The 25,350-nt window shown below is 35.1% G+C and overlaps 1 protein-coding gene across 1 annotated transcript in view; it reads left to right on the top strand.

The window, feature by feature from the left end:
* DMXL1 (Dmx like 1) overlaps positions 1-25,350 on the top strand; it is a 146,961-nt gene that overhangs the window by 81,843 nt on the left and 39,768 nt on the right. Inside the window, 5 exon segments of the mRNA XM_020979016.2 lie at positions 359-607; positions 15,682-15,860; positions 18,378-18,523; positions 23,806-23,891; positions 25,115-25,316. Of these exon segments, the coding sequence (XP_020834675.1) occupies positions 359-607; positions 15,682-15,860; positions 18,378-18,523; positions 23,806-23,891; positions 25,115-25,316 (862 nt within the window).

The following is a 25,350-nucleotide window of genomic DNA, read 5'->3' as shown; positions in this document are numbered from 1 at the left end:
ATCATTTTAAATGTTAATTTTTTCCTTAATTATTAGGTCAAAATATAGCAGTCAGCAATTTAGTATTTGAATTTTACCATGTTTATAGTAGTAATTCAGTTTTATTGGTAGCACCATTCCCTACTTGTTAATATCTTCTAAATTATTTTCATAACAACACTTGGATCCTTTTTTTTTCCTCTTTATGTTTGAAGTATCCTAATGCATTGATCTAGCTGAGATTGTATTCTGCCTGGAGTGATTTTCTTCATTGATGAGAATCATCTTATGTTCTTTGACATTTGACTAAAAACATCATAAGAGATTATTCTTATTTTTAAAACTTCATAGTACATTGTTCTTTTTGTTGTTGTTGCAGGAATTACTGCTCTTATTCGTCTTTTGAATTCTGCTGGGGAGGAAGCTCAGTCGGGACTTACAGTTTTGCTTTGTGAAATTCTCACGGCAGTTTATCTTAGTCTCTTCATCCATGGTCTGGCAACACATTCTAGTAATGTGCTATTTCGGATTGTGGCCCATCCTCTAAATGAAAAAATGTGGTCTGCTGTATTTGGTGGAGGAGCACATATTCCTAGCAAAGAACAAACATCATCAAAAGCTGTAACTGGTTAGTTTTTGCTTTCTTTAATACTGAGAAATTCTCCCTAATTTTAAAAAGTGTGGATTATTCTGATAACTTTTTAAAGATAAAAGTATTAAATCATTAAGTCCATGTGACTTAGATTTAGTCACTGTTTAGAATTTGCTCTAAAGCAAATTCTTTTCATTCAAGGGGACAAATTGGTTTTGAAGTGGAGAGAATATTTCATATTAAGTGAGGACTTCTTATGCTATTTTCAGTCCCCAAGCTTGTACTGCCAGTAATGTATTTAAGCTCTTTTAGGATTAAGAAAATATGATTTCCTCACCGTTTATCAAAAATGTTTTAAGTAATTTCATAAACTGTAAATATTGGCCTTTTCTTCCACTACTGCAAGTACAGACTTTCTTTTCTCTTTTGGCAGGAAGATACTTTTCTATGCCTAGTCCACACCAAGTAGTAGTGTTCTCCATGGAGTGTGTGGGGTTTTCCAAAGCTCTTACAGCCATCAGTTCTCATAACACTACCAGTCTTTCAGGCAAGATATTAGATTCAGAAACAGGCTTTTTAGTTCAGTCTGCTATGTGTTTTGGCGGGGAGGGAGGTGGAGGGAAGGGATATGCTATTGTTGCATTTTGGCATTTATAGAAAATAGAGCTTCTCGAGAAAATTCCCTTTCAGCAAGCCATGATCTTGATTCTAAAAATCAATTAGCATTTTAACATGACTCAGTGTCTTAATCTGTCTCCAGTTATTATTAAAGTACTCATTTGACTTTAAAGATTATGATCATGGCAAATGAGAATATGGCTTGAAATAATCAGAAGTGCATTTCAAATGAGGCTACTTTTTTCATATCATGGATATAGATATCAGAATTTTGGATTTCTAAGTGTTCATAATACCATTTAAAGTGAGCTTTTAACATGATATTTGGGAAACAATATAATTGTTTATTGTAGTAAATGATATACCAAGATTTTTTTAAACTTAGTAATAACAGATTTTATAGAATTGAATATTAAAAAAGAAAAAATATTTCTTTTGGGATTTAGCAATCCTTATATCTCTTATTGTTTATAACATAATAATCTCCTGCTTCTAAACCCCCTTTTATCTACAGTTTTTATATTTTGAGTGACTAAAATTTTTAAAATTACCCAACGACCATCTGCAACGCAAATGTCCTTTGTGGAGGAGAAATATAGACTTCTTCATGCATAATTTTATGAAAATCAGTTTTAAGTATAACTGACTGGCAGAAGAAGGTAGGAGGAACATCAAGATTGGGAGGTGAAGGAGAGGGAATTGTGCTTTGGAGTTGTGAAAAGGGACACAAAATTAATTTGAGAAGAAATAATCCTGGAGGATTTCAGGGGAAGGGTTCAAGCCAAAGAGAAAGGTCTGAGGGAAATAAGTAAAGGCGCAAGAGGAAAACTTGAGCATAAGGAGGCCAAAAGTACTCAAGAAGGTGGGGCAAGAATTAGTGCAATACCAGGTGGATAAGAGCAGGAAAATGAAGGTAGTTGTTGCTGTCAGGATGGACATGAAGAGTCTGTCAGTAGCAGAAGAGGTGAGGCAAGTGATAACTGGTGAGTTTTAAACCCTTTACAGGAATTCTGCCACAAAAGTTCTGCTGAGCTGCCATTGGCAAGGAAGATATAATCCAAGATCTCACTTCCAAGTGTGGAGAGCAGGGAAAATTTTGTAGTCAACCTACATTGTGTATGTGTATTGGTATTTGTATGTATTTGTATACATACATGTATTATATTTTTTATTTCTGCAATAGCTAAGCATCTGCTTCTATGCTCAAAAGCACAGGCCAGTTAGTGAGCTAACTAGCATTTATTATGTATGACTACATCCTATGGATTGGCTACATACAGATATTAGCTAATCTAAAATATTTGCTATGGATTAGCTACTGTACAAAACACTTGAGACAAAAACCAGTCCCAGCTCTCAAAGAGCTCAAGAGAAGCTCAGAGGGCTTGAGAAAGACATTCTGCTCTCCATGTTATCTGGGACAATGAATTGTTCCTTAATGACAGATTTCAATGTGGAAAGAAAGAAAAAGCATCTGAAGCAGCATTGCTAATGATGGCAAAGCAGACTATGGCTTGAAATAATCAGAAGTGCATTTCAAATAAGGCTGATCTTCGTCAAGAAGTTTGAGTATTGAAGTATGTGACACACAGGAGAAAGGGATGAAGAATCACTTCTTACTTGGAACTAAGAAATGAATTTGAAGTTTCTGCAGAGGAGGAATCTAGGTACTTGGCTCTGGTGGTGGTGGTGACTTATTGTGATATCCATTTAATATTATTCTGGCAGCTAATTGTGGAGTTTATAACAACAGAGAATTTTCCCATCTTAAGGTATGCGTGCAAGGCATGACAGAGAAGTTCCTCACATTTACTGGTGATTAATACAGGCACAAATGATATAGCCAAAAGGAAACTAGAAAGCATTACTAAAGATTAAGAAATGTTGTGTAAATTAAGGTATTAGGGCATAGATGATGTTTTCATTGCTGTTATCTGTTGAAGGCAAAGGGGTCAGAAAATAAAAGCAGATTTGGAAGGTAGACATCTAGTTAAGAAGATAGTGGCTGAGAATGGGAATTGGATTTCTGTACCATTGCTTTAAAATGTAGGAATGATAGATTTCTGGCAGGTAATGGAGTACATTTAAAAAAGAATAGAGTGCATTTTTTCCAGATTTTTGCAGCTCTAATTAAAAGAGCTTTGAACTAAAAAGGTGATGAGAAATCTACTTAATGCCTGTTCCACCAAACTAGAAAGATTCCAGAGAGATTAGCTGTAATGTATGAAGAAGCAGTTGAGACTCCCAGAAATTCACAGGTGACAAAATATAAGAAAGCTGCCAGTATTAAAAAACCTTGACATCAGATCCCTGTGCACAAATGTACAAAGTATGGTTATTTAATAAGGTGAACTAGAGAACCTAACACAGGTAAGCAAATTTAACATTATCCGTTATCACTGAGATTTTATTAGAGATGACCTAGGGTTGAGTTAAATATGTTAGGATAGTATTAAATATCAAAAAGATGCTATCAGATGAGGAAGCATGGTAGAAAGCATTTCACTTCATTTTAACAGATGTAGAATAAGGAATGACATTGCCACAAAAGTATAGCACATAAACAAAAAGGAAATAGATCTCAAGCCTAGAGGTACAATAGAGTAGCGATAATGGACTGCAATTATCCTGGAATATGTTGGAGTTCTTTTTCTCTGCTAAAAGAAGAGCAGCTAATAATTTATTCATTGGTCACAATAATTTCATCCTTCAGATCATGGTGGAACTAAGAAGGGTAAATTTTATTCTGGTTTTCACCAACAGGGTGGGTCTGGTTGCTGAGGTGGAAATGAGTACTCTGTCTTAGAGTTTCTAAACAGTCTGTCATATGTACTAAATTTTAGGAGATCTGATTTCCAAGAATTAGAAGTACAACTAGGGTTCCATGTTACTGGGGAATTCAACTGGGGTAGGGAAGGAAGTGGGGTAGGATGCAGAGAAAGTTCTAAATGTGAAGCCCCAAATTGGAGGGATAGGGGAAAATTCCAATGAGCAAGAAAAAAGAGAGTTGTCTAAAGAGGCCAGTGTAAATAAATGGATTTTTATACACACTGACAGCAGCAGACAACTTTATTTCCTTCTCTTGGTAACCTTTTATTCTACCAATTTGTTTTACTTCTCTAGACTTCTCAATTCCTTTCTTGACTCCTCATACTTCAGCTCATGTATTCCTTCTGCTCCAAAAACAAGGGAAGAGAAAGGAATCAAAAGGAAGTAATCAACAGTGATGAATCATTCTGAGTGGTCAAGTAGCATGAGAATTCATAAAGGACTATTAGATCTGGTGTTGAAATCATTGGCAACTAGAGAAAGCAGGCTCATATGCATGGTAAAGTCAAAAGCCAGATCGTAGAATAGAATAGAAAGGGAAATGTAGGCACCTAGTAGTATAGATGACTTTCTGAAGCTGATTAGGCAAAAATGGGAGGACAGTTATAGATAGGATGATAGTTAATAGGCATGGTAGGATCAAGCAATCATCTGTTTTTTATTTATTTATTTTGAAGATGGGAAATTCAGGTGTGTTTATAGGCAGCAGGTAGTTAGGGAGCCAGTAGATAGGGAGAGATCTGAAGATGAAAGAGAGGGGAGGGGAATGATACTGCAGCTGATCTTCTGGGAAAGAAGGGAGTGTATTCAATGAAGGGTGCATGTAGAGGGAGGGATATGACTTGGCAAGAAGGGCCACTTCTTCGGCAGAGTGAAGTAGAGGATAGTGGAGGAAGGGATTTGAGATGAAGAAAAGTATGGAAGGGAGGGTTCTCAGTAAATAACCCTAAGTTTTTTTCAGTGAAGTATGAGGTGAGGTCCTCAGCAGAAAAGAAGGGGTGTTGTGGGAGCCTTACAGATAAATTAAAAAGTTTAGAAAAGCATCTGTGTAGAGGGAGATAGTGAATAGATTAGGGAGGAGTAGAATGATTGCCTCACTTTAGCGAGGGCATAGTAGAAATTAGATAACATATATTTGCAGTGGACTGAATCAGTACAGTTTTGTGATTTTCACTAACTCTTCAGCAGCATGATAGTAGTGAAGGAGTAATACAAGAGTATCATCTATGATAAAACAAGGGAATAAGAAATTCAGTAGTAAAGGGTGGTGTAAAGTTCATCTGGTTCATCATGGGTCAAGACAGGGAAAAGAGGAGAGTACATACTTGGCTGAGATGAAGGCCTGGAGAAAGAACTGAAGAGAGAAGGGAATGAAGGTTAGCTCACAAAATAGTCATAGGGGTTCGAAGGCACAGGAAAAGATGCAGTGATAAAAGATTATAATTGGATAGAGAAAGAGTTGATATATAGGGAAGTAGAGATCAAGGTCAATGCTATGACCTTCCCTGTGTGAAGCTGGAGTAGAGTAGTTAGGTCACAGCATCTAAGTAGATTGACGAAGTAAATGTATTTGAAGGCTTATTATTTTGCTTGGTGAAGTCCCCAGGTGTGAGAGTAGAACCTGTGAAGACAAAGGCTGTGAAGCTAGGCACTGAACTCATTGAGAAGGGAGCAAGGGGTTGATAAATAATAAACACAACAATCTAGATTGGGTGATAAATTTGGATAGTGAGGACCTGAAAGGAAAACAGGTTACTGAGTAAGGGTGGTGGAAAGAAAATCTGGAAGTGACAATGAAGAGTTAGGAGTATTCTGACTGAGGCTACCAGGGAATTAGTCATCTGTGGCCACACACTGAGTCATAGATAAGGATTATTTTCAGCTGGGTGCCACAGTAGACTGCCAGACTTGGAAACAGAAAGACTCATCTTTGTGGACTGGCAGATATTATTGCTGAGTCATTATCAATGATCTTTGAAAGATTATGGAGAATGGGAAGGGCAGTACAAAACTGGAGAAAGGTATATTGCTTATTTTTAAAAAGTGGGAAGGCAGTGAATTCTGGAAACTCATTTGACTTAGCTTCTGAGTAACATGCTAATGTATTATGAAGGACTGGTCAGAAAGGAAGTGGTAATCACAAAGAGCCATTGTGGCTTTACCAAGACCACCATGGACTTACACACGAAATTCATTTCCTTTTGTAATTGAGTTGTTAACTAAAGAGAGGCCAGGAAGACCTGGATTCAAAACTTATTGTGTGGCCATGGGCAAGTAAAATGAGTTAACATACATAAAAAGTGTTTTGCAAACCTTAAAAGTGCTGTATAAATGCTTTTAACCTCTCTGAACCCCAAACAAGAAACATTTATCATAAAATTTAATTTTTTCAAATATCAAAAATCTGTTTTTTCCTTAACCATATAACAAAACAAAGCAAAACAAAAACAAAGAACCCTCCCAAATATGGATAGTCAAGTAACATATTCCTATGGTGGCCATGACCCAAAAAATATGTCTTACTCTGTACTTTCACTGTCAGGAAGGCAGTATCATGTTTTAACCCCTGGAATTTTGATTGGTTCTTGTGTTGATCAGTGTTTATGGGTTTTGTTGTTGGTTTGGGTTTTTTTAAAAAATATTATAATCAAGTATGCCCAGCACTTTGTAAGTACTAGGAACACAAAAAGGAGATTTTTGGGTGGGGGAGTTGAGAGGGAGACTAGTGGCTCTGAGCTTCAGAAAAGACTTTATGTAAGAAGTGATGTGTGAGCTTAGCTTTGAAGGGCTGTTATAGTTTAAGTGCAGAGCTGAAGATAGTGCATTCTAGGCACATGGAATATCCTGTACAAAGGCATGGAGACAGTTTAATCGGTGGAATGTAGAATAATATAGAGAAAATAATACACTGAAAGTCAGGGAGTAAAAGGAAAGGATGTCATTTGTGCCCATCAAAGTACTAACCTGGAAAAAAGGAAGATGAACAACTCATCTCCCAGAGAGGTGAGGAAGGTGCATTCCATAGACAGCCTGCCGTAGTGGTGTGCCATGGGAGATAGTCATAGAGAAAGTAGCTAGAACAACATTCACTGAGGACTGAGTATCTCCCTTCCCTCATGTGCAGAGGGTCAGAGGAACTTGGCAGACTTGCATAGAATGAGTGATGTTTCTGCCATGTACACTTAAGTTTAAAAATTGAATTTCGTAAGCTCATGATGGAGGTCTCAGTTTGAAAATGGTCTGGGGATTAAAAGATCAATATGAGTTAGCTGTATAGGTGGCTTCTGTGAAAGCTCATGCATTATGTCCAGGACAGGGGAAGTATGAATGTCCTACTGGAACTCTGTCTTGGTCACATTGTATCTGGAGTTGTGTTTGGTTCTAAGCAGGATATTGACAGACTAGAGAGGCCAGTTGGAGGATGGTAAAGGGCCTTGAGTTCATGCCACTGATGACCTGTCAAAGGAACTAAGGATATATATATAACCTAAAGAAGAGAAAATTTGGTGTGTGGGTATAGAGGGGTATTATAACCATATTCATGCATTTGAGAAGCATTTTTTTTAACTCCAGGAAACAAATCTAGAAGCAACAAGAGGCAAATTTAGGCTTAATTTTAGGAAAAGCTTCCAGTCAATATGTTATTTAAAATTAGTGTGGTTTCCCTCTCACAGAGAGTCTGCTAAGTCCAACTAAGGTTGGATAATCATGTCAGGTTTGAAGTACAAAGTACTGATACTTGTTAAAGTATGTATTCTGTGGTTCCTTCCTAATCTTGAGAGTATGATGCTGTAGCAGTGCTTTTAGGATTATTGGCTTTATGAGGACGACAAGTCCAAGACAATGCTGAGTGTAGTGGAAGTATATTTCTAGAGCTGTTTGGAGTGGAAGAATATTCCTATTTTCTTTTAGTGCCTGAAACCTGTCTTTCCATGGATGAGATCTGCTTGGCATTGTTATTGTCATCTCTTTCTTCCAGACCCATACTTTTTGGTACAGTGAAAACAAACAAAAAAGGGGGTATAAATGTGTTTACTTTGTAGCAGGACAGTGGTTAAGATTTTAAATTCAAATTAATTTCCTTGGTGGATTTAAATACAATGTATTCAGGCTTTTGTCCCTTATAGCTGTCTAGAAGCAGTTGGGGGAAAAAAAAGCTGATCAAATATAAGTAGATACAGTGGGCCAGTTCAGACTGGATAAAAACAAATGTGTCAGCTGGCTGATGATGGATGCCTATCAAAGCCAATCCCACTGGTGCCAAAGTCTAGAAGTATGGGAGAAAGAGTATGAAAAGAAGAAAATTAAAGAGAAGGAACAAATCAGTGAATGAGAGGTAGTAGTCAAGCTTAGAAATAGTTGTGGGATTTGTCAGAATCAGATCCATTCCAGTGGGAGAAATGACAGTAGACAACAGAGATAGCCACAAGAAAAATGAGGGAAGAAATGCTGTCTAAAAAATATAAGGGCAGAGAGATCTTTGAACTTCTTTTAGAACATCACCTATGTCACACTGAAGGCATATCAGTTTTTATAGAGCAGCACTCTGGGATGTGCCCTATGCCAAAAAAGCAATTGTGTGTACCTCAGTCCTGAAGTAATTTTTTACATTGTAGCATAGTACAATAATTGAGGAATCAAGATAATCACAAAAACATTAGCTTATATACTGATTATAGCCTGTCTATGATGGCATTGCCTTTTATAAATATTGCTATACAAGTTTAGTATTTAAAGTATTGATCTTTAGGTATCTGGATAACTAACTTATTTAGAGCAATACATACCCCCCCTACATTGGGTAGCCCTCATGTTTCTAGATTTTAAACAAAATAAAAAAAATTTTAATGTCTGAACCTATGGATGTCTCTTTTAAACATGGACTTTACAAATAGGAGAGAAATTGAGGAGTCACTGGTTATCATCTTCCTTGATTCAATAAGTCAATTTACTTTCCATTTGCGTTACTTCCCAACTTTTAGCTCACAAATTAAAAGAGAACATTTCTCTTTAATATTACTATATGTTAAATGTCATTAACTGCTTTTTGAGAGTATAAAATGTGAATCTGATTTTGGTAAGAAAAGTTTGGATTGTTTTATTAGATGCTGCTTTTGTGGATTAGAAAAAAAGCATTTTAAAAGCTACTACTAATTTGGTCACATGCAAAATCCTAAAATTTCCTTCAAATTTTTTTCATTGTTTCTTTAACATTACAATTTTTGAGTAATGAGAGTTCTCAGATTAGCTAAATCCTATGGTGCAGGTCTGTTTTGGGGGGAATATGCAACAGTTGAATTTTTATTGTATCTTTTACTACAATGGCTACTTTTATGATAATGGATGTTACCTGAGCAGTAATATTCTCATAAAATGCTAAAGTTTGCTTCTAGTAACAATTAGAAATCCATAATTTTTCCTTAAATCTATTTTTTATTTAAAAAACAAAACCACAAAAGCACTTTTCATTATTTCAGCATTTTATTATACATATTTTTAAAAAGTTTGAATTTCATATTATTGGATCCCTTCAAAAATTCATAAGTTTATGATTATGATGCTTTGATCTGCCCAGTGAATGAAATTCAAAATAAGTACTGTATTGCTCTTTGTGGTATGCACGTCATATGTTGGAATGCTGTTGGAATGTCAGTGAAGTTCTTTGAAGTGTGCTTGCCTCATGTTTAATATTTTATCTGTCTCTAAATACAGACCTGTAAATCCAGATATTTTTATTTCTAACAATTTGTGAAGATTTTAAAAATTAAATATTAAATATTATTGATAGAAGCCTTACCAAAAAAAGAATTTCCAGATCAGAAGATGGAATACTTTGACCTACTTTGTTAGCCATTTACAAATTATTTAAATTTCCCAAAACTAGAGTTGACAATACATTTATATTTTCAACCTGTGATTTTTTTTTACTGTAGAATTCATTTTTTTAAAAAAGCTTTTACATAGCAAAGTATCTAATGTTTAAAGTTCTAAACTTTCAAAATCACATTTTAAAACTGCCCAGAAGGTAAAATAAATTCAGGAACAATTGAGGTTCATTTCAAGGATCTGAAAATTTATTTCCCGATCACATGGGCATATCAAAAGTTACTTGTCCATTTTACTAAGGTCTTAGAGTCAAATGGTATAGAAGATAGAACTTTTCAAGTTTCTAAATCATCTCTTCCAAACAACTAAATTATTACTCAAGAATGCTATAATTAAATAATCATTGCCACAATCTAACTTACATGTTAGTGCCAAGTTTCTTCACTCAAAAGGGGTTTAGTACCTGTCACTCCATCCTTTTCTCCCTTCTATTCTGCTCCACTCTACTCTCCCGAAATTCATTACTTACTCAGCTGTGAAATTTTACCATAGCCAGAAACTGTGTGTAATCTTGATTAACTTAGTGACTCTATTCACTTTTTTTGCTTTTAAAAAATAATTTTTATATTTTCAAATTCTCTTCCTCCACCCCTTCCCTCACCTGTTGAGAAGACAAGAAAATATAATAGTCATTATACATATGAAGTCATGCAAAAAATTTCCACATTAACTGTTTTGTGGGGAAAAAAAGAAAAATAAATATGCTTCAGTCTGCACTGAGTTTATCAGTTTTGTCTACAGATAGATAGTATTTTTGATCACAAGTCCTTTGGAATTGTCATTGATCATTATCTTCATCAGATTAGCCAAGTCACAGTTAATTGTCATTACTATATTGCTGTTATTGTGTACAAGGTTTTCCTAGTTCTGTTTATTTCACTTTGTATCAGCTCATATAATTCTTCCCAGGTTTTTCTAAAACCATCCTTTTCATTATTTCTTATAGCACAATACTATTACATCACAATCATATATATATATATATAATATATATATATACACACACACACACACACACACACACACACACACCACAAATTGTTCAGGCATTTCTCAGTTGATGAGCATCCCCTCAGTTTCCAGTTCTTTGCTACCACAAAAAGAGTTGCTATAAATATTTTTGCACATATGAGTCCTTTCCCTTTTTCTTTGATCTCTCTGGGAGTAGTGGCTATACTGCCACTATATTATATTCATGGTAACAGTGCATTTTGTTCTGCAGTGACACCATTGGCTCTCACAGTGCTGACTTTCATAGTTCAAGTAATGCCTTCAAAAGAGGGATTGTTGAGATGCATGAACACACAGAAAATTACAAATGTAGGTGAATTTAATTTTTTAAAAAAGGAGAAATATAAAATATCCCATTTGTTTATTTTTAAAATTGAAAATGGGGAAGATAAAACTATATCATAAATCATTAAATAATATTTAAACTTCAGTTCTAAATGACTCCCATTTAACAGAGAATGCTTCCCCAACAATCATATTCCAATGTCTTTTGTATGGAGGTGATCCTGGGTTCCTGAAGACTATGTTATGTTAACATAACATAGTCCTGAAGACTATGATCATATGAAGAATAGTCTAACCCATTTCAGAGGGGCTTGTCATTAGAAGGAGGGGGTGGGAGGTAGGGAGGGTGGGGAGGACAGAAGTACATCTCCTAAGAGTTAAATACTACATTAGTGGAAGGAGTCTCCTAAGACTGTCTACTAAGGGTTGAATACTACATTAGTGAGTGGAGGGAGTACCCTTATTGAAACTAGATCTTTTGAAGATTTTTAAAAAGTGAGTGAAAGAGAAATAAAAGAGTAGAAAAAGGGTTAAATGGATAGCCATATAGAGGGAGAGAAAGATAAGGAAAGAAGAGCAGAGGCATATGAATGTAGTAAAAAGATGTACTCTAGCAGTAAATTTTCATGGTGCTATATTCTGACCTCTTAGCCTCTTGTTTGTGAAAGGCAAAGCTTTAAACTATAGGCATAAATAGAGATGTATTGACATTAATTCATGCTTCAGAGGTTTCTTATTCTGTTGAAAAGAAATTGTCTCAGACCAAGTTGGAAGGAATAATAGTGTTTTGGGGTTTGGGGGGGGTTTTTGGCCTTTTTTTTTTTGTAAGGCAGTTGGGGTTAAGTGACTTGCCCAGGTCACACAGCTAGTAAGTGTCAAGTGTCTGAGGCCGGATTTGAACTCAGGAAAAGTCTGATATACTTGTCCTCTTTCTTCCCACATCTTTTTTTTTTCCTTTTCGTAATTGGGGTTAAGTGACTTGCCCAGAGTCACACAGCTAGTAAGTGTCAAGTATTTGGTCTGAGGTCATATTTGAACTCAGTTCCTCCTGACTTCAGGGCCGGTGTTCTATCCACTGCGCCATCTCGCTGCCCCAGGAAGGAATAATAGTGAAAGAGTCATTAACATTATCCAGTCTAATGCTATCCATAGCCTTCTCTTTCACTTCTAGTTTTCCTGTGATCTAAAGTAAAATACTGTCTATGACTACTTAGTTCTAGCAAAGGCAAGTCCATCAGAGTTGAAAGCAGAGGGAAAGCTAGTAAGCTCTTGGTGTGATTTGATAAGCACCCAAACAAATGAGAGGCAGAACATCTCAATTTGTTTCTTATTTACACGCAGGAACCAAAAATGTTTCTAGAAATTTGGTGAAATTTTGGTGTTTTGCAAAGAACTTTTGTCTTTATTGTGCCTAATAGTGCGTTACATATACTAATAAATGTTGAGTGGATGAATCTGCCTTTGGAGAAATTGTATAAATATATGTCATATTCTGTGCTTCCATTCTCCAGTCACTCTTGCCCTTTCCTGTTGCTTAGGTGTAAGCCTGAAGATACATTTAAAAGACAAGATAGCTCCTGAACTTAGTTTAAGTGATGATCATTTTTTTCAAGTGCCTTTACTTGTTTGTATATTCCTAAGCTTGAGTAGACATCACAGTTCCTTAAACCTGTGTAGTATTCAATTTTGTTTTAGATTTTCAGTAGCCTATTCTTAAGATGTGAAATTCTGATCTGGATTTAGAATTATAAGTAACATTTGGCTATTTTGGTAATTTAATACTTCAAGGATCTATAATTTAATTGGAGTTTGGTACTCCATTTGTTGTAAAACCTTTATAAATGTTCTTTAACTGTTGCTGTGGCCAATGCCTTGATGAGCTTCTCTGAACTGAACTTCATTGGTCTGGTCTTTGGACAAAAGACATACTATCCACAACTAGGTTTGTATCTGAAACTTTCACAGTTTAAGACCTGTCAGAAATCGAGAGTCACCTCCATTCCACTATAAAGCATCAGAGTAAGATTTTGGAGGAAGACCCAGCAAACATGAAAGCAAAATAAATGGCCAGGGAGACTTCCTCTTACTTCTGAAGGGTACTGTTGTCTTAGAATTTGAAGAAATTAAGGCACAAGGCCTAAATATTTTCTCTATTCTCTCCGTAGTCTATTGCAGATTTCTGGTAAACATTACTTTTTCACCCATGTGTAGTCTAATAGTTTCTACTCTAAATTTTGTTTACATGTATGCTAATCTCATTCTTGTCACTACTTGTACATTAACCTTTTAATAATTCTGTAACAATATGTTTTGCCCAAGGAGTACCAAAGATACCCAGCATATAAAAGTCAGCACTTAACCAGAGAACTTTGGGCCAACTATGTCCCAAATTTCCATATCAGCCTTAAAATGGCTTAAGGGCAGTTGTGCACAGCATAAAATAATTTGGGGGTATTGCCATGGCTTGAGAAGAAGGAGTTAGGAGTCGGGGTACTCCATTCTATGTAGAACTTAACTCCATAACAGCACATCAGTTTTTTCAGATCAGAACAGATATTTAATGTTGTGAGACAGATGGCCTTTTCTTTTCCAAAAATTAAATGTTACATATTTGATTCTTAAAATATCAGTTCACTGCTAGTCTTTTGAGAACTCTGCCCAAATAATTTTTGTAACTCTTAAATGATAGGATAAGTTTTTCTTTGGCAATCTAAAGAAAAAGAGAAAAGCTGTGCCTTTTTGTTTAGCTCTTCCCAGTTTGGATCTCTTCTAATTCATCATTAAAATGAGGAGGATGAAACATACAATTGCTAAGATCTGTTTCAACACTGAAATTCTATGATTATTCTCTTCCCGAAATATTTTATTGCATTACATTTGCTTGCCAAAAATGTATTAAGAAATCATTGTTGGTAGTGATTTTGGAAATTTTTAGCTATCCTTAGACCATATCAAATTATTCCATTTTCATTTATTCAGTTTCTTTTCTGATTCAACAATGTATAGCTGGATTCACAGACTGTACTTTGAATTGCTTACTCTTTAAAAAAAAAAAGTAAACAACAAAACACCTTCCTAAACTTGCCTTCTAACATGTACTTTTGATTTTTTTGTTATTACATTTAACAGTGAAGAAAAATGTATGTCGATATTGTTGACAAAAGTTAAATTTTGTCAGGGATTTTTTCTTATGTCTGTCTTTATATCCATTAAAAAGCAGTCATTTGCAAAGTAGGTATTATTTTTTAATATAATATTAGGTATTAAAGGTAACTGTTTTAAGAAGGTAAAAAAATTTCTAAATTATAACTATGCATTAACAAATTAAAAGGTGGCAAAACTTTTAGAACATATGTGTAAATATGTTCAGAATATGTTGGTAATTTTGATTTTCTGACTCTTTTAAGCCAAAGGTTACTAATGAAACTTAGGCAAAAACATCAAAACAAACATTTTTAAATACCTTTCTGATTATTTAAAAGAAAATTAATGATAACATTTAGCTTTTGTATTTAGTGCCACAATACTAACATTTCATATATTTTCTCTTAATTTCTTAAGTTTTTTAATAATTATGTTAAAAGTTAATAAGTTTTGCTAAAAAATGCATGTGCATGCTGTTTTGCTAGTTGATCATCTCTAAACAATAAAATATAGAATAATTATGTTACAGCACAAATATCTACATCCTGTTCAAAGGTAAGTAAACTAATTGACATAAAAAGGAAATCATTTTACAATGATATGGAATGATTGTCATGTTTTGGTCATCTACTTTTTATGACATTCATGATTGGCTAATAGATTATGAGGAAATTTATTATAAAATAATTTTTAAAATCATGATATATTTACATGAGTGGAAAAATAAATTATGTAAGGTATTTGGTATTTACAATACAGACTCTCTTTAACGCTTAAATAACACCAGTGACTAGCAAGTCATGTTTCCCTTCCATGGTGCTTATTTTTGATTATGCAAATTAATTTTTATACTTTTTATCTTATTTTACTATTTTCCATATTTGCTAATGGAAAACATAAATTGTTGACATAAGACCAAAAATGTTACTTAAATCCCCCCGTGAATTTTTACCTTGAATGCACATTCACTTGACACTCTTAGCTCCTCAGGTAGAGATGGGGGATTCTTTATAGTGGTAAGGTTTTTCCTAGCCACCTTTGGTCAAAAAGAAATGCTAGTCCTGCATTGGCAATTTCTACAGATCTTAGGAATAGAAGAATGATGATGAGATTCCCAAGAAAGTTCATTTTTTTCTACCTTTCATTTTCCCTTTTCTGTTTTCTTAATTGAATAATGTGAAGGGTTTGCATCTTATAGTCAAGTACTCTTGTACTTTCTTTTGGAAATAAAATAAAATTAGATCACATTAAGTAGAAATAAACTGTAAATCTTATTGCATACAAAAATTGTATTTCTTCTTTATTAATAATCTTTTTTTCCCCTAAATTTTGTTTAGTTTCTTCTCCAGTTGAAGATGGTGAAAAACAGCACAAACGATCTAGGCCATCAAAAACATCTTCCAAAGAGTGCCTTCTGCAGAACTCTTCCTCAACTAGAGGAGACCAGGAGTCTTTAACTTATAAGGAAAAATTTATTCCTCCTGAGCTTAGTATCTGGGATTATTTCATAGCAAAGGTACCTAATGTGATCATGAAGTATTTGTGTATTAATTTAAAAACAAGACTCCATTTGCTTCTGTCTTTAAATATTTATCAGGACATTTTTTAAATGATAGTTTTTATTATGTAGCATGATTACTTTCTAACCTTTTTATAAAAGCCAATACTTTGATGAATTATGGTTTTAGAGATTGCAAAAGGGAGAGTTTGCACTTTGATACAAAAAAAGGATATAGCGCATATATATTACATAAATGGAGAAAGAAAGGAGAAGGTAGAAGTCATGTCAAGGAAATATAGTGGTTGAAACCTGAAAAGAGAAGAAGACTAATACTAATATATGAAGTTTTCAGAGACCAAGGTTTCAGTAATAGAAGGAAGGAAGGAAGGAAATATGTATTAATTTTATTTTACTGTGTGCCAGGCACTGTGCTAATGGGCATTGTCCTAGGAGAAACGTTGGGTACTTCAGCTTAAGTGTGAAAGCAGTCATTGACTGATTCCTTTGGTCTCTGCAGTTTTTGCTGCTGCCTATTCCCAGAGATACAGGAGTAATGGTATACCATAGACCACCCAGGGAGCACTTGTAAAAGATAATACTTATCTGCTCTAGCATAAGTACCATCAGAGAACCCATCAATCAGTCAGTAAACATTCACTAAGTGCCTCCTATGTGCTAGGTACTATGCTAACACTGGAGATACAGAAGTGGGCAAAAGACAAGTGTTTACCCTCAAGGAGCTCACAATTTAATAGGGGAGGCAACATACAAATATATACAAAACAAGCCACATGCAGCATAAATAGGAAATAATTAACAGAGGGAAGGCATTGGAATTAAGAGGTGATGGGGAACACTTCCTGTAGAAGGTATGATTTTAATTGGGATTTAAAGAAGCCAGGGAGGTCAGTCGTCAGAGCAGGTATAGGAGACAGCCAGAGAATGCCTAGAGCTGAGAGAAGGAGTGTTTTGTTTGTGGAACAGCCAGGAAGGCAGTTGCTGGATCAAAGAGTATTTGTTGGGGATTAAGGTATAAGAAGACTGGAAAGGTAAGTAGGAGGTAGGTTATCAAGGCCTTTGAATGCCAGACAGAGCATTTTGTATTTGCTTCTTGAGGCAATAGGGAGCCACTAAAGTTATTACAGAGCAGGGTAACATGATTGGACCTTTCTTTTAGGAAAATAATTTTAGTGGTTCAGTGGAGGATAGATAGGAGTAGGGAGAGACTTGAGGCAGGCAAACATACCAGTATGCAATAATCAAGGCATGAGTAGATGAAGACCTGTACTAGAGTGGTGACACTGTCAGAGGAAAGAAAGGTTGTATTCAAGAGATGTTGCTAAGATGAAATCAGCAGGCCTTGGCAACAGCTTGGGTATTGGAAAGGGGTGAGAGGCTGTGAAGAGATAGTGATGAATCCAGGATGAATCCTAGGTTGCAAGCCCTGAGGGACTTGGGGAAGATTTAGGGAGAAAGATAATAAATACTGTTTTTGACATATTGAGTTTAAGATATCTCCTGGATATCTGCTTCAAGATGTCTAAAAGGCAGTTGGAAATGCAAGATTGGAGGTCAGCAAAGAAATTGGGGCAGGATAGGTAAATTTGAGAATCATCAGCATAGATGTGGTAATTAAATCCATGGGAGCTGATGAGACCACCAAGAGAAGTATGTAGAGGGAGAAAAGAAGATGGCCCAGGACAGAACCCTGAGGTATATTTTTGGTTAGAGAGCGTGATATGGATGACGATCCAGCAAAGAAAACAGAGAAGGATCAGTCACATATGGAGGAGAACTAGGAGAGAGTGGTATTGAGAGAAGAGAGCATCAAGGAGGAGAAAGTGATGAACATTCTCAAAGGCTGCAGAGACATCAAGGAGAATGAGGATTGAGGAAAGGCCTTTGGATTTGGCAACTAAGAGATTATTATTAGTGACTTTGGAGAGAGCAGTTTCAATTGTAATATTGAGATTGGAAGCCATATTGTAAGAGATTAAGAAGAGAATGAGAAGAGAAAAAGTGGAGATCTCTATTATAGATGAGGTATTTAACTACAAGTGGCAGAGGAGGTATAAAATAATATTGAGGGAGTGGAAGGATCATATGTAAATTGAGGGAGTGGAAGGATCATATGTAAAAGAACCCAGGAACATTTCAGGTCCACTGTGGTCATGTTTTGGAGACAAATGAATTGTTTGGTACACCTCTATGCCAAAGCACAAAGAACAATGGAACAACAAGCATTTATTAAGTGTTTCTTTTATGTGCCAGGCACTATGTACTGATGTTGGCTAGTTTCATGTCACCAGTGGTCTTATACCACTGACCTCTCCATTTCAGTAGGATTCACAGGTGTCTTTCTGCTCCCTCTGTTGCTTGTACCATCCCAGAGTCAGAATGTCCTTTGAATGCTGTCAATAGAAGTGCCTATAGAAATGTTTTTGAATGACATAAAATACAACTGTTTGGATATGTATTTGGATGTCTTGGTTAACATGTTTGGATTATGAATTCTATAAAATTTTATTTTAGCCTTTTTTACCACCTTCCCAAAGTAGAGCAGAATATGATTCAGAAGAGAGTCAGGAAAGTGGTGATGATGAGGATGAGGATGGTGATGAAGATGTTTTAACTTCAGATTATCAACTCCAAGAGCATGCTAATTCAAATTCATACAGGTATAAAATATGTATTTTAAGTTTCTTTGGGACATTTTTGTTTCTAAGGAATTTCAAGTACTTGATCATTTATGTAAGATTTTTAATCTTTACACAACATTATAGGAAAACTAGTTAGTTTATATTTCTGCCTCTACTTTTCAACATCTAGGCCCTCGATTCCTTATAATCTGCCTTTTATCCTCTACTACTCACTCTGTTGAAACTACTCTGCCTAGCCTTTAGAAACTTTTATGGTGTCCCTTTTTACAAAATTAAGAACTTTCTCCTTGATCTTCCTCCAAGATCTTATAATATTGACCATACCCTTTTAATATTCGTTTAATCCTTAGAGATTAAGAATCTCAAATCTGGACTGTTTTCCTTCCTGTCTCATTTTTACTTTGTCTCCATTGGTCCCTCCTTCTACTGCCATCGACTAAATGTGGGCCTTCTCTCAGTGGTGAACTCCTTCATTCCCATAGCTTTAATTATTGTTTCTATGCAAATGATTTATCTATAGGTCCAGACCTGACCTATCCTGAGCTCCATTCTTATGTTTCTGTCTAGTCACTCTATATCTCTACCTATATCAATACCTCAAAATCAACATTTCCCAAATTGAATTTATCTTTCTCCTTATCTTGGGCCCAACTCAAAAATTTGACCTCCCTCTAAGTATCTACTTCGGTGATGTTCCTTGGACAAATTACCATCACTGAGTCTACTTTATGATATCATTATCTCTTGTTTAGTTTCCCTGCTGGTAGTTTCCCTCCTCTCCAGTCTGTTCTTCACCCTGCTCACAGAGCAAACATCTTACTGCATAGGTCTGATTTGCATCTCAGAAACCTGTGGTGGTGCCCCTTATCAAGTTGGAGAAGAGAGAAAAATTTAGGTAAAATGAGGATTATAATTCTTAACATGGTTATTGTGATGATCCAATGAGATAATCCATTTGAAGTACTTTGTAAATTGATTTGTAAAGTCAGAATTTATTTTATTTCCCTATGCATCTTGAAAATCAGTAGGATATTTGATCAACTAATACACCAGTGATATATATGAAAACAGATTAATCCGCCAACAAGGATTTATTAAACCAGATCCTGTGGTGGGTGCTGGGATTCAAAGAGAAAAATGCTCAATGAGCTTAAATAGAGGGGAAGGCTCTAAGTTCTCTAACAGCTCTTTCCTTGACTCCTTATTCAACTGAAACTTTTCTGCAGTTACCAATGGTCTTTTAATTGCATCTTTTCTCAAGTTTTCATCTTTATTGATGTTTCTGCAGCTTTTAACCCTGTTGACCATACTTCGCTCCTCTCTTGGTTGTCCTCAGATTGCTGTCCCTTAATTTTCTTACTACCTTTCTGACTATTCCTCTATCTCCTTCACCAGATCATCACCCACATCACATGCCATAAGTTTGGGTTTGCCCCAAGGTTGTGTCTTGGGCCTTCTTTCCTCTGCATACTTTCTCACTTGATGACTTCATCACCCCGGTGGTTTTAATTTCCTCTCTATGCAGATCTGTATACTCAGCCCTATTTTTTCTCATCAGCTCCAATCTTGCATCTAGTGCTGGTAAATGTTTAACACCTAGCTTCTCCTCCTACCTCCCCCCAATGTACACATGACACACTTCATTAAGACTGTAGAATCAACAGCAGAACAAACTGATTCTAGCACACCCCTACCTACAGCACAACTGCTTTTTGGATATTTTAAACTGGTTGTCTTGTAGGCATCTCAAACTTAATGTGTCCAAAATGAAACTCATTACTTTTACCCTACCAATCCATTCTTCTGAATTTCTCCATTTTTCTTGAAAGTACTACCATCCTTATCATCCAGTCTTATACTTGGCTTTATCCATTACTCTTCATTTTCTCTGTCACCCCATGCATATACTAAGTTGCCAATTCTTGTCATTTCTCCTCCACAATGTCTTTCACGTTCCCTTTTCTTTACCCACACAGCTACACCCCCTGCTTCCCAGTTCAAGGCCTTATCACCTATCAGCTGGACTATCACAAACTCTCTTTCCATCTCAAATCTTTCCTCTCTCCAGTTCATCCTTTACACAGTTACTGAAGTGATTTTCCTAAAACACAGATCTAACCAAGTCATTCATTAAATTCCAATGGCTCCCTATTTTCTCCATGATCAACTATTATTCCATCATTATCTCATTCTTTTTAAATGTCTATATTTTATCTAAGCTTTATAATTATATAATTATTAGTATAACTGTACATTTATATAGTTAATAAATAAGCAGATGTATATTGGGATTACATCAGCAATTTTTTTTAGTGAGTATTCTATCCAGAAATTTTGGAGTCCACTAGACTAGATGACCTTTAATATCCCTTTCAGCTCAAAAATCTAGGATCTATGATCACAGATCATAGAATCATCGAAGAGGGTTGGGTTTTTTTTGTTGGGTTTTTTTTTTTTTTGCCACAGTAGCACATGAAATAGACAAAAATATAAAGCAACCATTATTCTTATGTGGCTATCTTTTGCAGTGATAAGTGGCACAGTGTTGGAGATGAGGGCAAAATGTCTAAGAATCTCACAGTTCTTAGACTCACAAGGAAAGAACATGGACAGAAATTGCAAAGGATAGGAAGTCTATGAAGGGATTCAGATCTGCACCAGTGGAAGGAGTACTCACATCAATGATAAGAGAGATCCATCCATAGACCTTGAGAACAGCTGATCAGTCTAACTTACAGGTTTTTGACCTGGTATCTGAGAAGTCTGAGAATTTGGTTTTTTATATTTTGATGACTGTATTTCGATATAACTGTTTTGCTTTGTAATCCTACGAATTTTTTAAAATCTATTTAAACATTATTCTGAGAAGGGATCCATAGGCTTCACCATACTGAATCTGGGTCTATGACATAAAAAAGATTAAAAAATCCTAGTCTAATCGATTTATTTTTAGATACATTCATTAAGTGCCCTATGTGTAGTACACAAGACACAGCCATACAAAGGCAGAATGAAAAAGAAAATAGTCCCTTCCCTTAAGATCACAAGACATTGATCAAGTTTCACTTACCCCTTTTCTTTCTATACTAAAAAGATCTTTAGTCTTTCTTTTTTGGAATCTGTTTTGTGTCATTAATGATTTTTGTTGCCTTCTAGGAATTCTCAGAAAAATTTCATCTTTAAAATACACTCACAGTGTGATGACCAAAAATGGACATGATATAAGAAAGAATTAAAGTGGTGCAGTGGCCAGAATGTTAAATTTATAGTCAGGGTACTTAGTTTAAAATCCTAACCCTACCACTTACACCAGTGTGATCTTTAACTCATTTAACCTTTCTGAAGATCTTGTTGGTTGTTATCTATAAAATGAGATGGTTGGCTGTGTAAAATTTCCTTCTAGTTCTAAATCTATAATTCTATGATCAGTTCTTGCCTTCTGAACTTTAGTAGAGTTACAGAATTTGGGGCATGCATTTATCCACCCTCTTCATTTTGTAGGTCACAAAATCAAAATGAAATTCTTTAAGTCATATGGGTAACTAGTTGCATTGAATGTTAAAATGGACATTTTGATTTAAAATCAGCCTATGTAAAAAGAGAAGACAAATATTTTTACATTTTAAAATTGTAAAGTGAGTACACCTACAAGCAAAATTTTACATTTTAAAAGCTGTCTGATAAAAAAAAACCTTAAAAAGCAGTAAGAATTAAAACATATTACAAATGTAGGATTGAAAAGATTAAATATAGGTGAAAAACCTTAGATTTATATTTGACAATAATCAGAATTATCAGAATTGCTGTAATTTATTTGAACTTCAGAGACATATCTTTAGCGATTATTGAGAAATGACTGGGATTGTGGATCCAGTGAGACATAGATGGAGAACCAAAACAATGTAGTGTCATGGAAAGAAAATGAGAAAGCCTTCTATACATATATCTTCTTTTTCTTTTTTGTGAAAAACTAAGTATATTTCCCTTCATCCTATCCCACCCCCCCATTTATTCTATTCTCTCTTTTGACCCTGTCCCTCCTCAGAGGTGTTTGCTTCTGATTACCCCCTCCCCCAATCTGCCCTCCCCTCTATCATCCCACTGCTCTCTTATACATATATCTTCTAATGGGAGCTGGCCCCCACATATACAGTTGGAGGGGAGGACCCTTCCTGATGATACTTAGCGTTTTGACAGGAGTGATATATTATTTTCAAGGAATAGCCAAAAATGACAAGGTTAAATTTAATGGTCTCTGAGATCCTTTTCAACCCGAGCTCTATGAACCTAAGCTTTTTTTTCCTCTACATTAGAAAATTTTTTCTGAGTGCAATCAAAAAAACTCATTTCATGATCCATGCCCTGCTAAATTATTCTAATATAAGATATCTAGATGAGGTCTGCAGTAACATGACCGAAAGCTGCTTTTGTGGGTTGACAAAAGAATGTCTTATTCTCTTCCGTATTTATAGGTATAACAAATACCTGCCAGTATATGAACTTAATATTCTGTTTCTTTTATTTATATCCACATTATTTTCTTCTAATATTTGCAAATATAACTGATGTGCAAGGTGCTTTTTAAGCAATATTTTTATTTCCAGAGACACTTAATCTTTCTAATCCAGCACTATAGTAATGAGTAATATTTTATTAGTTTTATGACCTTGAGCTTCAACCTCTAATTCATTTGACTTATTTCCCTTTCTCCTTACTTTTAAATAAAAACATTTCATCAGAGAACCAAGTATTTTACATTTCATTTTTTATTATTGTAATGTCTTCCTTGGGATTTTTTTTTTTTGGTACAGCAACTGTGATTTAACTGATTTAGGGAACTCATGGTGAGGAAATTCCCTCTAATAATGCAGATCATTGACTGTTTTGCAATTTATATAGTCTTAGGGAGTTGCAAAGCTACATAGAAATTAAATGACTTGCTCAAGGTCACATAGCCTCTATGTTTGAGACAGGACTCAAATCTAGGTATTCTTGACTCCAAGGATGGCTCTCTGCCCACTGTGCAATGCTGCCTCTCTCATTCTCTCCTAGTTCACATATTTCTAGTTAATTTATTCTCATCAAGCCTAGTTTAAAACCAATTCATTTTGCTGCTAAAGAAATTCAACCTTCATAGGAAAGGTTGAAAACAAGATAGATGAGAACAGATTAAGATTGAGATGATAAAGTGTTAGAAGGAGCAAGTGGCAGACACTGTTTTAACTAGAAGGAGAAAATCTTATTGATGTATTCTAAAATTATAAATAAATTTATAAATAATTCACTGGTATTATTTCTAGTTGGTCATTGATGCGATTGGCTATGGTGCAGTTGGTGCTGCATAATTTGAAGACTTTCTATCCATTGGCTGGTCATGATCTTTCAGGTAATAAATACTTCAATATCCATTACTATCTTTACTTGAAATGAATAGAGCCTTTGTGCTGAACAAAATAATAGTTTTTCCAATCCATCTTAGCAAACTCTTTAACCATTTGATAAATATTTCAAAGTTTTATGTTGGTATTCAATTCTATGAGTAATCATATTGAGACCTATTTAATTACTTATGAATTCAATTTACAGAAACATTAAATTCTTGTTATATACAAAACACTCTGCAAAGTACTAGAAGAGATGCAGAAATAATTTTGATAGAGACTCTGGAGTTTACAGTCTAGGAGCTAGAAACAACTTTTACAGAAATAACATATGACATAGCTTATGATAAGTACATAAGCACAAATACAGTGTTACTCAAATTTTCCAAGGAAGAAAAGATCATTTTTGACTAGAGAGTTTGTTTTAGAAAAGGAAGAAAACATTTTGGGAGAATAAGAGGGTTAAGTCTTAGAATGTACTTTATGAGTTGTCAGAAGGATATCCAAATAGAGCTAGACAGTGGGCACTGGGAAACATAAATGGAGGGCTAAAGATGAAGATACATCTGGAGATAAAGATTAAGAGGTATTTGTGTAGAACTGGTAATTGAAACTGTGAGAGTGGAAAGTATAAATAGGACCAAAGTCAGAACCTTGGGAACCACGTAAGTAAGGAGACAGAGGAATTAGAGAAGTAGGAGGAAAACCAGCAAAGTATGGCATGAAGAAACTGTGAGAGAGTACAGAATAAATAAGGTTATCAGCGACATGTTGTCTTCTTTGCTTTGGAATTTGTTACTACTTTTAAAAAGTGTGTCTTGGAGCCAGCTGCAAAGTAGCTTGAATTGCCAGCTACCTGGGAAAGCAGTTTATATGGCAATCCAAATGGCTGGGGTCTTCATCGTATTTTGGGAACCAACAGTTCTTACGTAACAATTTTTTTTCCTTGCTCCATTCTCATTATAATTTACTAATAAGTCATAATTTGATTTGATTTGATTCCTTTACTATTGGCTGACCATGCCGTGATCCTAGATTGTCTTTTTGTAGTTTTATAAGACATTTACTTGTTATTTTTGGATACTATAAATATCAAAGATGTACATATTTTAAAACTCTTTGGATATTTCCAAGAGAAGAAGAACATGTATTAATATTTAATGTCAGAAAACCATTTTTAGAGTTGAAGGATTAAAGGGTAACTAGAGCTACTTTATTTTCTATTTAGAGCTTCCAGTTAGCTCACCACTGTGTCATGCAGTTCTAAAAGCTCTTCAGTGCTGGGAACAAGTCCTCCTCCGAAGGCTTGAAATACATGGTGGGCCACCTCAAAATTATATTTCAGTTCATACCTCTGAGGAGAATTTGTCAGCAGGTCCTGCAATTCTTCGCCATAAAGCTTTGCTTGAACCTACAAATACCCCTTTCAAGTACGTGTTTTTATAAATATTGTCTCACTATTTA

The sequence above is a fragment of the Phascolarctos cinereus genome, unplaced genomic scaffold, assembly GCF_003287225.1.
Source record: "Phascolarctos cinereus isolate Bilbo 61053 unplaced genomic scaffold, phaCin_HiC Scaffold_4;HRSCAF=312, whole genome shotgun sequence".
In the NCBI taxonomy this organism is placed as follows: Eukaryota; Metazoa; Chordata; class Mammalia; order Diprotodontia; family Phascolarctidae; genus Phascolarctos; species Phascolarctos cinereus.
Note: the sequence above shows the minus strand (reverse complement) of the source record. Positions and strands in the feature narration are given on the sequence as shown.